This window comes from Mus caroli, chromosome 4 (assembly GCF_900094665.2).
Source record: "Mus caroli chromosome 4, CAROLI_EIJ_v1.1, whole genome shotgun sequence".
Lineage (NCBI taxonomy): Eukaryota > Metazoa > Chordata > Mammalia > Rodentia > Muridae > Mus > Mus caroli.
The window spans coordinates 46,420,978-46,435,270 of NC_034573.1; the positions used below are offsets into that span (position 1 = coordinate 46,420,978).

Genomic DNA, 14,293 nt, shown 5'->3' on the forward strand with positions numbered 1-14,293 from the left:
GAGGGAGGGAGGGAGGGAGGGAGGGAGGAAGGAAGGAAGGAAGGAAGGAAGGAAGGAAGGAAGGAAGGAAGGAAGGAAGGAAGGAAGGAAGACTAGTAAATTTAACTAACAATAAGGAAGTCTGAAAAATGAAATTTTCTCATCTGGGCTGACAATAATATTCCTAAGAGCGGTAGACCATCTAACAAAGGCATGAGAAGTCCTTGTTAGTATTGTATGTTTTGAGTGGTTGGTTGAAATTGTCTGAAAGACCCCCAAACATTAAAGGATATTGCTGTCTATAGGATCTAGCTGTTTTCCTCTTATTGTCTCCCAGAGGTGGGAAGAAATTTCCTATTGCTGGAAACACCCTGCACTTCAGACACAGAACCTGGAAGATCAGAGCTGTATCTGACCTGAAAGTCTCCTCCCTGAAGAGTAGCTTCCAAGGGAGAGAAGCAAACATCAGTCCTACTTACCTATGATGCCAGTGGGAAACAACTATGACCAGCATGGCACAATAAGCCTAAGGGTGCAATAGTGTCCTTGATATCCTTGTGGTAATGGCTGCTCTCTAATAGGCCTAAGACTGCCTCAACAAAAGGGAACCAGTCCTAGTTCTGGAACCTAGTCAACTACCCAGGGCAAGTGAAATGGACCTTGGAGATGAAACTAAGAACTGCCAGTCTGCCAAACCAGTGTAATTCCTAACCAGGCTCTGAAGTATCAGTCTTTGTACCCACAGACAAGTGTAGTCCCCATTCCAATATCAAAGAGACTTCTCTTGGGAATGGATGGAGACCATTACAGAAAACTGCAATTGATTCAAACGCACATAACAAGAGCTCCTGAGATGCCCAGTCCCAGCTGGTACCTCTACAACTCAGCTCCTACACTTGAGGCTCAGGAATGACTGTAGACAATGGGCAGAAGGATAGGAAGAGCCAGAGGAATGGAAAGGTTGCTAAGACTGTCTCCTAGGAACATCAGAGAAACTACATCCATGGAGTTTTACCAACATGGCTGCCTGAACAAGGCCTGCACAACAATGGTGATACCAATGGAGGTGCTAACATGAAAAGGAAGGAGATGGTGGGGCCTTAACTCTAGACAAGAGGTTAGTGTAACTGGAGCATGCTGAGAGTGGGAGAAAGGGTTTTCTCCAGGGAAGAACCCCAATTGGTAGTCCTGAGGTCAGATGTGTACAGGTAACATTATACAGACTAAGCCAACGCGTGCATATGTGTGTGTGTGTGTGTGTGTGTGTGTGTGTGTATGAAAACATTTTTCAAAAGAATCTATGTAATAGTTAAAATAATAATTATCAATATTCAATAATGTAGAGCTGTGTTGAATATTGTACATAGGCTTGTTTGCAGAACAAATCTCCATTTGGCCAAACACACTCACTTATCTGTAGTTCACCCTTTCACAAAATGTCCACTTTCCTGTCTATTATGTTCCACCGCAGTTTATATCTAACTTCCCACAGTTTGCAAACTCCTTGGTTTTACCTCATATTCCTGGCCTCTCTTTTTGCTTTATTTATTTGGGCTCCAGTTAATTGACTTTGTTCTTTAGAAGCTACTGGAGAAAGATAAAAAGAAAGGATAAAAAACAAAGGAGAAAGAAAGAAAGCAAGGAAGGAAGGAAGGAAGGAAGGAAGGAAGGAAGGAAGGAAGGAAGGAAGGAAGAAAGGAAGGAAGATCATTTCTCGATAACAAATAGGTATGACTATTGGTGTTATGTTAACTCACACAATGTAAAACGTTTCCCACGTTCCAGGTGCTGTACTCTCTACAAGGCCCTGGATATGTGCCTGAAAAACATGAAATCCACTTGTACCTAGTGAGTACAGCATGTTATATGAACTTAGCTTTGTATAATTTGAAGTCCTGGCCCAAATATCTCAGAATGTAACCATATTTGAAGATAAGACCCTCGAAGCGACTACTAAGTTAAAATAAGACTTTTTAAGGGGTACAATTGCAAAAAACAAAAAACAAAACCCAAGTTCCTTCATAACAAAAGGGAGAAAGGGAAGAAAAGAGGGACAGACAGACAGGCAGGCAAATGAGCTTATGAACACACCAAGAGTTATCTGTAAGATAGCACCCGCCCTCATGAGATACTTTGCCTGCTGACACCTAGTCTTGAACTTTATGCTCCAAAAAAAAGGTGAGTAAAATGTAAAATATAACTGTGAAATAAAGTATAAAGTACTTAACATAGTCACCCTGGGGCATTTTGCAATGACGGGGCTGGCATGTTAATGCACTTCTCTATGCAACAGCCCTAATCTTGGTTCAACAGGCTTTTGGCTCTAGAATGCATAGATGACTCCATAGTATCTTCAACTTTATTAATAGTCTCACTTCTTGGAAAATGAAGTTGTCTTTCCTTTAATCCTGACTCATCTTTGGGGAAACATAATGATTTTTCAAGGAGATTTTTGTTAATCCAGGAATGAACAGCTGTTTTCTTTTTAAGAGTTCAATGAATTATCAAATAAATTTTACAAGGCTCACATACTGATCACTCTTATGTAGGTACATGTCAGTTGTTATCTAACCAGGCATGCAATCTTCCTGTGATCACTGAAGAGGGTTCCTGGTACCCTTTACAAATACACTTTTGCCAAAGTTCCTAAGAACTCCTACCACAAGTCAAAATTAGCGATTAATCCAGTTTCTGATAGGCTACACTATAATCTTGGTTGAGAGATTATTTTAATGTTTTTAAATCTTCTCATGGTATGCTCTACTCTGTTACTCAGACTACTCAAACTGAGTTATATTGAATAGTGAACAGCAGATGATGATATAACCCAAGTAATACACAAAACTCTTAACCTATCAGGACTCCGACTCTTTCTTATTTTGAAATTTTCTGTTTCAACTTTATCTCATTTTCTGATCACCTTTGTCAATCACAGCAAAGTGAATTACTAAAAATACAAGCTATGTGGCTGATAATTGCTTTTCTGTTGGACCCTGGTTAGCCCCTAAATGTTAATACAAAGCCATTCAATCAGAGACACTACCCCACATGCTAACACCAACATTACCACTGACAACCCCCTCTTTTACATTTAAACACCCAGCCTTGCAGATCTACTTATCTTTTCCCAGATGCAAAATGGTATTTTTGAAAAGCAAGTTTAAATGCATGTTATTCTCCTTGCTTGGAGGGCTTTTATTTCTGTGGCACATTTGACTGCTATTAAAGGCTTTTCAGAATCAACTGTGGTTGCAGGTCTTTAGTAACACTTTATAAAGCCACCCCAGACCACAGCAAAGGTTGCTCATTCATTCCCTCAGCTCCTAAGAGCCTTTATCATTGCACTGTATTTCCTGGTTAGACCAGCAAGTTAATAAGGGAAGGGTTTATGAATTCATTATCTTCTCATTTCTTTATACTTAGCACAATAATTTAAAACTGGTACCTGTTAATGAAATGATTTATTTAGCATCTGGTAGGAAGAATCTATCTTTATTCATTTGTTTGCTTGGAGTTTTGTTGTTGTTTTTCTTTTCCAGTTTGGGCAATAGAAAGCAATGAAGTAGAAATACTAGATGAGTTGATTTTTGTAATGCCTCTGTTACATCAGCAAAAGAGCACCTTAACCTGACAGCCTCTGTGATCACCCCTGGCCTGCACTGTAGTTCACATTGAGTGTTAGCCTAGGACAAGCATCAGTGTTTCTATACTATCTACTGTCATCTCTTTCAAGGGGGTCATAGACTAACCCTATGCTCTGCATCACCCTTAAGCATATAAAGGCACACCATTGACAGGCTGTAAGCAGCAGCAAAGTTCTACTAGGAAAATCTCAACTTACTACCCTTACAGACAATGTTAGTATTTTTCCACAACATTTCTATTATTCCATCTCATAAACACACAAATGCACACACACAGACACACACACACACACACACACACACACACACACAGGTACACATGCACCGCTCTAAAGTAGACCATCTGGGTTTCTTTGAGTTCTCAATGCAGGAGCAAACAACAGAGATTCATGTCTTGACTACTCACTACTACAGGTCACTGGCTTTAATCTTACTGGTTCTTTTAAATTACCATCTGGACCACGTTTCAGATGCTCATTCCTCATTTGTTCTTCCAACTCAATGCCTGTTACTCTTTCACGATGATTCAATTACTTACTATATAAACGCCTTAAAATAATCACCCTTTGATTCTCATCTTTCAGGGTTTATACTTTAGTAGTGACAGATTAGGGCTTGTATGATTAGTAACGTTAATAAAACAAGAGATATTTGCATGATTGGATGTAGACATAAAAACAGAATCTCATACTTGATGTAAGCACACACAAAAAGTAGCAATTCCAATGCTATATGCATCTTCTAAGAAAGAATCATTGTATAGCTGAGAAGACACTTGTGCAACTGAACACCAGAGTTCAGAGATGTCATAGCTGCAAAGATGTCAAAATGACTAACTTCAGTCTCTTCTGGGTTACTCAGGGTTTTTGTTTTTTTGTTTTGTTTTGTTTTGTTTTTTCCTACTGTGACAAATACCTGAGATAAACAATTTTAAAGGAGAAATTACTTGTTTTGGCCAACAGTTTTGAGACTTCAGTTCAAGGTTGACTAGATGAATTGCTTTGTGCCTGAGGCAAAGCATATGATGTCCTGAGGAGGTTGGTCAGCTCAGGGTGCCAGAAAGCAGAGACATCTGTCTTGTGAGCTTCCCTTTCCCCTTTCCTCCTGTCTGAGTGTGCAGCTATTGCATTCCACTGCCCACATTCCATGTAAAATCTTCCCTGCTTATTTGAATGTCTGAAAATGCTCTCACAGACACACTCAGCAGTACACAGTACTAATTTTATGTCTTCCAAATGATTAGTTGTGCGTAGTCTGGGCCTTCTAGGTTCTTGGCATCTTATTAAAGAATGAAACAAATCACATAGATTGCAAAGTAACCTGGATCTTTATTCAATATGAAACAATAGTATAGATTGTAAAGGAACATGCTGTCAAGACTAACCCTAGACCACATAAATGAGAATATTCAAGGACCTGGATTATTGTTTGAGGTGACCTTTTTTTTTTAGGGGCTGAAAAAAGGAAAGTTTGGTTGCTATCTTAGGGTTTCTATTGCTGAGAAGAGACACCATGACCAGGGCAACTCTTATAAAAGAAAACATTTAATTAGGGCTGGCTTAGTTTCAGAAGTTTAGTCCATCATCATTCATGGTGTGAAGCATGGTGGCATGCAGGATGACATGGCACTGAAGAAGGAGCTAAGAGTTCTCTTGATCCACAGGTAGCAAGGAGGAGATTGTCGCACTGAGCACATCTTGAGCATATATAGCCTCAAAGCCTGCCTCCACAGTGACATATTTCCTCAACAAGGCCATACCTGCTCCAACAAGGCTACCCTCCTAATATTGCCACTCTTTACAGGCCAAGCATTCAAACATGAATCTATGGGGCTGTATTCAAACCACCATAGTTGCCAGGGAGCATAGTGTGGTGGTTCTTTGCTTTGACTAACAGATTGAGTTTAACAGGACTATCTTGATATTCGCATGTCTCTTCCCATAATGTATGTTATTTTAATCATATGCACATCCAATTTTGCAAAGACACATGGTGAGGATTTGCCTTAAAAATTTACTTAGAGTACCAAGTGCACTCAGAACCAATCTTGGCCAGACTGGCTGTTGCCATTAGTTACAGGGTAATGTTCTAGGGTGTGTTTGAATAAATATATTATTGAGGGAGTTGTTAGGAGGAGTTGTTTCTTTCCATTGTTTAAAACAATTATTTATTCCTTCTCTTCTACCCAAGCAACAAGTGTGGCAGAGATCCTAGATTGCTAATGGGTTGCTAGGGACATTGTATGGAGAGGGGCGCATACCTGACCTAAACAGTATAAAGTATAGCTTGCTAAACTATTCTTTAACTTGCTTACCAACAAAATTAGTCATCACATCCTCCAAGCATTAGTTAGATATAGGAATATACATAAAGCATAACAATGGTATAAAGTCAGTTGAATAATCTAAATAAAGAATAGTTAAAGAGTATGCACCATCTCTATTTCTGTATGACATTGTACTGGGTGTCATGTCTGATGTACAAGGCAAGAGAAATACTAAAGAATTAGAAATAAAAGGAAAGACAAACTATTACTATTCAAAAGCAACTGGTTTGTGGATGTATACTTTCTCTACAGAGAGAGAGAGAGAGAGAGAGAGAGAGAGAGAGAGAGAGAGAGAGAGAGAGAGAGAGAAGGAATCCACACCACACAACTGTTATTAAAAGTAAGACATTTGACCCAACTGTCAAGATGTATCAGGTTACGTGACACAGGTACAACAACAAATAACTACGAAATATTTCATCTTAAATACTGTTTATAATAGAATTAAAATAAAATAACTGATAGAAACCATCAGAAATAGTACAAGGTTTAGAAAAATGAAAGCTACTAAATAGTTTAGACAGAATTTAGAAAGAAGCAATGAATACAAGAGATATCCTTTGGGGGGGGGATTGGAGGACTAGGTCTTATTCAGAGATCAGTCCTTTGCATTATAAAATATAGATTAATGTCATCTCACTTTAAACACAAGCATGATCAGGCATGGTGTCACATGCCTGTAACTCCAGTACCTGAAAGGCTGATGGGAAAATCACTAGTTTAGAACCAGCCTAGAGCACATAATTAATTTGAGAATTTAAGGTCAGAGTGGGCTACATGGAGAAACTCTGTTTAGAAATAAATCTAGGCAGAGAGTTTGAAGAAATAAACAGGATCATTCCAGAACTAAAGAAATAAAAATGATCTAGAATAAGAAGACAAAGGTTAAATGATTTCCACTATCTTTTTAAAACACAGGATAGTATAAGCCATTAATCCAGCCACCATTTCGCCCGTACAATGAAGGACAAGTTTAAAATGGAACAAAATACAAGGGAGGGGGGAGCAGAAAGGATCTCACCCACATCTGGTTAATTGGTTTCAATGCATAACTAAAATGGTTTAATGGAGAAAGGCTCATGTTTTCCTGCAAAGGGTGCTGTAATAACTGTGTGTCCCTCTTGCACAACAGGTGCAACATTTATTCAAAGTATATCATAGGCTTAGCAAAATGTTTGATAGACCTTCCTGCAGAACACCCAGAATCTTCTTTTTAACTTTCGAAAATCAAAGATTTATTACACAAATGTATTTGTTACTTTTTATTTCCGATAAAACGCCTAGTATAAGCCATCAAAAGGAAGGAATTAAATATTTTGGCTCACAGTTTCCAAAGGTTCAGTCTAGATTGTTTCATGCCAGGCAGAAAAAGCATGCAATAAAAGAGAGTTGTTTACTTCATAGTGATCAGGAAAAAGAGATGGTGAGTGCAAAAGCAAGCCACTCCTGAGAGTCTGCCTGTAGTAACATATATCCACCTAGGCTGGATCTCAAGATGGCACCAGCAACTGTGGTCCACCCTCTCAACACATGAAAAGCTGAGAGGGCTACTTCGTAACAGATCAAAATATGTTTTCTCCACGGTCTCCCAAAGGAGAGCTGGATCCCCAGCAGGTTTCTTTAAGGTAGCCCCAGTAGGTTGACCACATTCTAACAGATGAACCTGACCTACGCACACATGCACACACACACACACGCACACACACACACATCCATCAGCCTGTGGCAGCACAAATTGAACTCAGTGGGTAAAAAAATGATGTTGAGCTGCCGCCATCTTGGTTCCGTGATCTCCGCACAAAATACCCGGTGAAGCCACAGAAACCATCCCTGCTACAGAGCAGGGGTTGCCACAGCCTCAGGCTGAGACAGGATCGGGAACAGAGTCTGACAGTGATGAGTCAGTTCCAGAGCTCGAGGAACAAGACTCCACACAGACGGCCACGCAGCAAGCCCAGCTGGCAGCCGCAGCTGAGACCGATGAAGAACCTGTTAGTAAAGCTAAGCAGAGTGGGAACGAGAAGAAGGCAAGGAAGGCGATGTCTAAACTGGGTCTTTGACAGGTTACAGGGGTTACGAGAGTCACTATCCGAAAATCTAAAAATATCCTCTTTGTCATCACAAAACCAGATGTCTACAAGAGCCCAGCTTCAGACACCCAAACATAGTGTATGGGGAAGCCAAGATTGAAGATTTGTCTCAGCAAGCACAGTTAGCAGCTGCTGAGAAATTCAAAGTTCAAGGCGAAGCTGTTTCAAACATTCAGGAAAACACTCAGACTCCAACCGTCCAAGAGGAGAGTGAAGAAGAGGAGGTTGATGAAACGGGTGTGGAAGCTAAGGACATAGAATTGATCATGTCACAAGCAAATGTATCAAGAGCAAAGGCTGTTAGAGCCCTGAAAAACAACAGTAACGATATTGTAAATTCTATTATGGAATTAACAATGTAACTATTTGACAGCGAAGACAACCCCCCCTTCCCCCCTTTTTGGTGTTTGAAAAGTGGAACTACAGCTTGGTTTAAAATTTGTACTGTTTCTATCACTAATAAAGTTGTGGCTTCTTGTTGGATGGATTAAAAAAAATGATGTTGAGAGATGAGGAAGCATGGATGGATAGGGAGGAATTAAGGAGGAGCAGTGAGGATGAATATGAATAAAATAGGTTGCATGAGGCTATTGCAAGGCTATTGTCTGCTCTCCACAACCCAATAGTAAGGACCTATTGCTGACGGCAACCTTTAGTTGGGTTATCAAGCACAGAGAAATCTAGCTGGTACCCAAACTAGACATTTCACCCTTACCAACAAGTATTCATCGTGATGGGAGGTACTCTTCATGTTACCAGAGGAGAAAGATTATTAATATTACCCAGCTACAAACCTTGTAAACTAAAACTGCAGCCTGTATACCAGTACAATAGTGGCACAAATGTTATGAAGGTAACCAACCACTTTTAAGTTCAATTTAGATCAAATGCCATCAGATGGAAACTGTATCTGACACTGCTAAAGTCGATGAGAATTAGCACAGAAACCTATAACCGAGAAACATGAAGTGAGAGACATTAGAATACTGAGTTCTAAGTTATCTAAATAGAATGTCTTTATCAAGTCCCCTCCCTTAAGGCTTAGCAATCTATGTGGAAGAGGAGATGGGAAGATTCTAGGGGCCAGAAATGGTAGATAAATCCAAGGAAACAGTGTCTTCCAGATGCAACAGCATTGACATGCATATGAATTTACAGAGACTGTGGCAGCACACATAAAAACCTACACAGCTTCAAGCCAGGTAGGGTCTCAGCATGGAGGAGAAGTAGAAATAGGCTGTCATCCCTAAGAAGCCATTTGTAAGTGATGCCCACTAGCAAACTAAAAATGGTTTCTTCAATGGGTCAACCAACTCTAGGACAGGCCTCACACCTAGGAGTAGTTGGACAACACAAAATACAGTCCATAGAGGGTTTTGTGTGAGTGTGTTTTTATTTCATTTGAGTGTTTTTGTCTCATTGATTTACTGTTTGTCTATTTTGATTTTTGTTTCATTTGTGTATTTTGTTGCTGTTGTGAGGGTTTGGGGGGGTTTCTGTTTTTGTTTTTGTTTTTTTGGTTTTTTTGGTTTTTGTTTTTTTTTTTTTTTTAGAGAGAGAATGAGAAAATGAAGTTGGGTAGTTATAGTGGTAGGGAAAATCTGTAGGGGGGAGTTTGAGGAGGAGACAAAACAAAGAAAAAGTGAAAAATACATTGTAAGAGATTCTCAAAGAATTAATAAACCATATTCAAAAGAGGATAAGGGATCAAGGTTTACTTCTAGTTTTCTGACTAGAGAAAATTCTAATATTTAAGTACCTACCACATTGGGTACTGTGTCAATTCCTTTACTGAATATCTCTTTCCTCACAATGGCCCTAATAAATACTGACACTTCCCTTTTACAACTCAACTGAAGTTAGCAAGACTCTCCAATTTGTCCAGAAAACAGAAATGACATGTGGAAGTGGAAAGTGTTTAGTCCTTTTTGTGAACAATGCAATCCCAAAGTTAAAAAAAGTATTAATTATACACATGATCCCAGGCCCTTGGGTAAGAGTGAATAAACAGTAGACCCAAAGGGTACATGTTGATTGCAAATTCAGGTTAGTAAATATAGGGTTTGGATTGTAATGGCTTAATTTTAGGCAATAGTTCAAATACATAACTATCTTTATCTGAAAATGAAGAGGCATTTGATAAGTGAAGTAGACTATATAATGGCCATGACTATAATCTATTAAATGAGAATAATGTTATTCAGCTACAATTTCACAGCAAACATTTGGCAATGTATTTCCCCCATACCACCATACAGTGTCAAACTTCAGAGCATCTCTCAAAAGCAGGCTAGCTGTAAACTGGTGTTATACAGCTCCGAGGGATAAAGCCAGCCATTAGCATTCAAAAGTCAAGATGCTTTTATATGCATCAGCTAACTTCCCCATATGAAATGCATTCCTTCATCAGGTGCAATTTCATTTTCCATGAAGATTGCCTGTAAGTCTTCTCATTAAGCCATCATCAGGAAGAGCAGTTACCCAGGCTCTTGTTCACCCATCTTGATGCTTCCATATCTAGCACAGCTTGTCTCATGCATACTATGAAACTCTCCTAGTTGAAAGAGGAAAATGACACTATCTTTTTCTTTTCCATCAATGCAGCAAGCCTAACTTACTTCATAGCATATTTGAAAACGAGTAAAATTCCTCCTCCTCAAAACAGTGACAATAGGAACACGCTTATTTCTTGTTTGAATAACACCACAATTAGACTAAGCAAACTACTGATGATAATTGGATCTATGGGACATCATCCCTGGAGTTTCAGTATTTGTAATGCTGTACTGACAGATTTGCAACTTTAATTTGCTGCAATATTGGAAATTTTTCAAAAGCAACAAATAGACTAAATTGTCTTCCAGAGGCAGAGGCTGGTCCTTTGGAGAATATTTCTGTAGCTCAGTCGCTAAGGCAACTATAGACATGAAAAATGCAGACATTAGGTATCCTTCACCATGAGAATATCCATCATCACTTTCTTAGGTTCAAAGGGAAACTCTGATTTGTTTCCCAATGTTCAAGGCCTTCAATTAGTTTCTTTTATATCTTCAGAAATTTGTACATTATTTTACGTATTGACTCTCCAAACCATTGTGAGCATCTCTCTAGGATTGGCAAAAGAAACTGTGAACTTGGGAGCTAGAGATTTTCCTTCATGAAGAATATTACCAAGCTAAGAGAAGAAAATCATCTTAGTAACTTAAAGGTAAAGACACATTTGTAGCTGATCTACAAATGTAGTTTTGAGATAAGGGAGGAGCAAACGATTGTTTCTTTTGTTATTTTCTTACCATGTTTACTTAATGAATTCTTCTCTCGCTCCATCTTAACAGGAGAAAAGGTCTTGCTGCAAAAGCAGCAAGTTCACCATTTACTGGTGACTTCATGGCTAAGTTATATTAATAACCAGTTGTTCAAACATGCACTTCTACAATAATACTCTCAATTTAGAGAGGCACTTAAATACAAAGCCTAAGTTCATATGAAGGAAATTTAAAGCAGGATTGGTTGCTTTATATATTTCTGCTGTGTGATCCATTAGGACATATATATGAATATACTACCATAAAATGGTTCAGGGAAATTGGACCTCTGTCACAGTGTTTGTTTTTCTGGGATTTTCTCACTACCCCAGAATTGAAGTCACCATATTTGTGCTGTGTCTGCTGATGTATCTGATCACCTTGCTGGGAAATACTATTCTGATCTCCATCACTATCCTTGATTCTCATCTGCACACTCCCATGTACTTTTTTCTCAGCAACCTCTCATTTCTGGACATCTGGTATACCTCTTCTGCTCTCACTCCTATGCTGGCAAACTTTGTTTCAGGGAAAAACACCATTTCCTTCTCAGGATGTGCCTCGCAGATGTACTTCTCTCTTGCCATGGGCTCCACTGAATGTGTGCTCCTCTCTATGATGGCCTATGACAGGTATGTGGCCATCTGTAACCCACTGAGATATCCCATTATTATGAACAGGAGAGTCTGTGTACAGATTGCAGGCAGCTCCTGGGTTACAGGCTGCCTCACTGCCTTGGTGGAAACTGGACCTGTGATTCATCTGTCTCTCTGTGGTAACAGCATCATCAATCATTTCACCTGTGAAATTCTGGCTCTCTTAAAAATGGCCTGTGGAGACACTTCCATGGTGCAGTTAATTATGTTAGTGATCAGCATTCTTCTTCTCCCATTGCCAATGTTGCTCATTTGTGTCTCCTATGCATCTATCCTCTCCAACATCTTGAGGATCAGCTCAGTGGATGGCCGAAGCAAAGCCTTTTCAACATGTGCAGCCCACTTGACTGTGGTGGTTCTGTTCTATGGGACAGCTCTCTCCATGTACCTGAAGCCCTCATCTGTAAACTCACAGGAAATAGATAAATTTATGGCATTAATATATGCTGGACTAACACCAATGCTAAATCCTATTATCTACAGTCTACGGAACAAAGAAGTAAAAATGGCTGTGAAAAAATTGTTGATGAGAAACCCCTTCAGTGCTATCTTAACTTCTGTCCTCAAATAATATTGAAATAAGGCATACTCATCTAGATAAATCTTCAAATTATTGAGAAAACTGCGTAATAATACAAGCCATTTTCCCAGAAAACACTACTTTTAATCACAACTACCATTATGTCATATATCCTGATTTGCCTTGTAAAATGTTTTATATCAATGAATCATTTATATAGAAATATGTTGTTAAGAAGGTAGTTAGTATTTATTGCATATTAGTATAAACTTAAAATGATGTAACTACCTATTTTTCTATATGACCTATTAAGTGATCTCACTATCTACCAATGACATAACCATGAAAATAAGTAATATAATAAGGATGCAGAATTGTTAGAAAATTCTGAAGTAATATTTTCTCAGTGATTTGCAAATATCTCTGCATTTAAAAAGAAAGATATTTTAAGTTAGCATGTACATATGACCATCACTATCTGGTATTCTTCTAGTTTCTGAAACATTAAAATGTTAAATTTATTTTTTTCAGATTTGGCAAGACCAACTTTGAATGACAACTTATTTAGGTTGCATATGTTGAAAAAGGATAAATATCTGTAACATAACAAGAATATCATGATAAGGATTGCAAAATTATATTTTTATTTATGTGCTTCACTAGAAGTATAAAAAATGGGAGGTCTGGAATTATGGGTCTAAGATGGAACAATTTCATATTATACTTCAGTGTCTTAATAAACTCATCAGTTACTCACCCAAATTATTACACATTAAACAACCAGTCTGGGATTGTAGCTTGATACAGCATGTACAAGGATTTAGTTTTAACCCCTCAGCACTGTTGAAAAGACATTTTAAAAACATGTTGCTTAACTGACCATGTAGGACTGATAAAGAAAGAACCCTACTCCATGCTGAGTGTAGTTTAAAAGAGATAGTGTATCTGTCTTTAAAATATATGGACTAAAACATTCATAAACGTGTTTCATATGTTTGAACAAAACTGCAAACTAAGATGTCACTATGATACAAACTAATGTGTTTTCCTTTTCTATTAAATCCTCCTGGAATCTGGACACAAAGCTGACATGTATATTACTTCCTTGAAGTTATGTAAATGATGGCTTCATCCTGTGAGAGTGTGTTTCTTGCGACTGCAGACAAGCTTTGTGTGGACCTTATGTTTAAGAAAGGAGAGATGATCACACATAAGTCTCACCCAGCACTGGTGTGAACTCTTGTAATCCCAACATTGTGGAGGCTTAGGCAGAAGGATTATAAAGCCAGCTGTGACCACATACTGAGATCCTCACCCAAAACACAGAGGATCTGAATAAAGAAAAAGAAGAAGAAAGTAATGAGGGGGAGAGAGAAAGAGACAGAGAAACAGAGGGGGGAGGGAGGATGAGGAAGGGAAAAGGGAAGGGAAAAATGAAGGAAAGAAGTTACTACGTGAGACCCATACCTGAGCAAGACAGGACTCACAAAACATAAGTCAGTCACTGGTGCATGGATTTAGGAAAGAAGCTTGTAAGAAGTATGTAAGGATTCAGTGTGGGTAGAATTCTTCTGGTGATCTTAATTCAAATGCCCTCAGTGTGTAAGAAAGAAGTTCTCACTCTCAGCCATCTGATACTACAGCCTGTCAACTCAAAATTCTCCAAAGGGAGGGACGGTTATTTTTATTTCATCTCTACTTAAATAGCTCATTGTAAACAGTGACCACAATATAATATTGGTTTGGGCTAAGAGTCTACACTTTGTAGAGGAC

General features: G+C 38.7%; 1 protein-coding gene and 1 pseudogene across 2 annotated transcripts; both read left to right on the top strand.

Annotated features, from left to right (window-relative positions):
• The first annotated feature begins 7,754 nt into the window (after positions 1 to 7,754).
• On the top strand, positions 7,755 to 8,526 carry LOC110293307 (annotated as a pseudogene). Its single transcript, XR_002377793.1, has one exon. The product of XR_002377793.1 is annotated as a nascent polypeptide-associated complex subunit alpha pseudogene (transcript).
• Positions 8,527 to 11,611: 3,085 nt separating this feature from the next.
• On the top strand, positions 11,612 to 12,571 carry LOC110293541 (olfactory receptor 13F1). Its single transcript, XM_021161391.1, has one exon. The coding sequence runs from the start codon at positions 11,612 to 11,614 to the stop codon at positions 12,569 to 12,571; it is 960 nt and encodes a 319-aa protein (XP_021017050.1).
• The last annotated feature ends 1,722 nt before the right edge of the window (positions 12,572 to 14,293 follow it).

Bases quoted from the DNA above. Each gene is read 5' to 3' on its own strand.
- LOC110293541 (XM_021161391.1), top strand. From the start codon at position 11,612: ATGGTTCAGGGAAATTGGACCTCTGTCACAGTGTTTGTTTTTCTGGGA.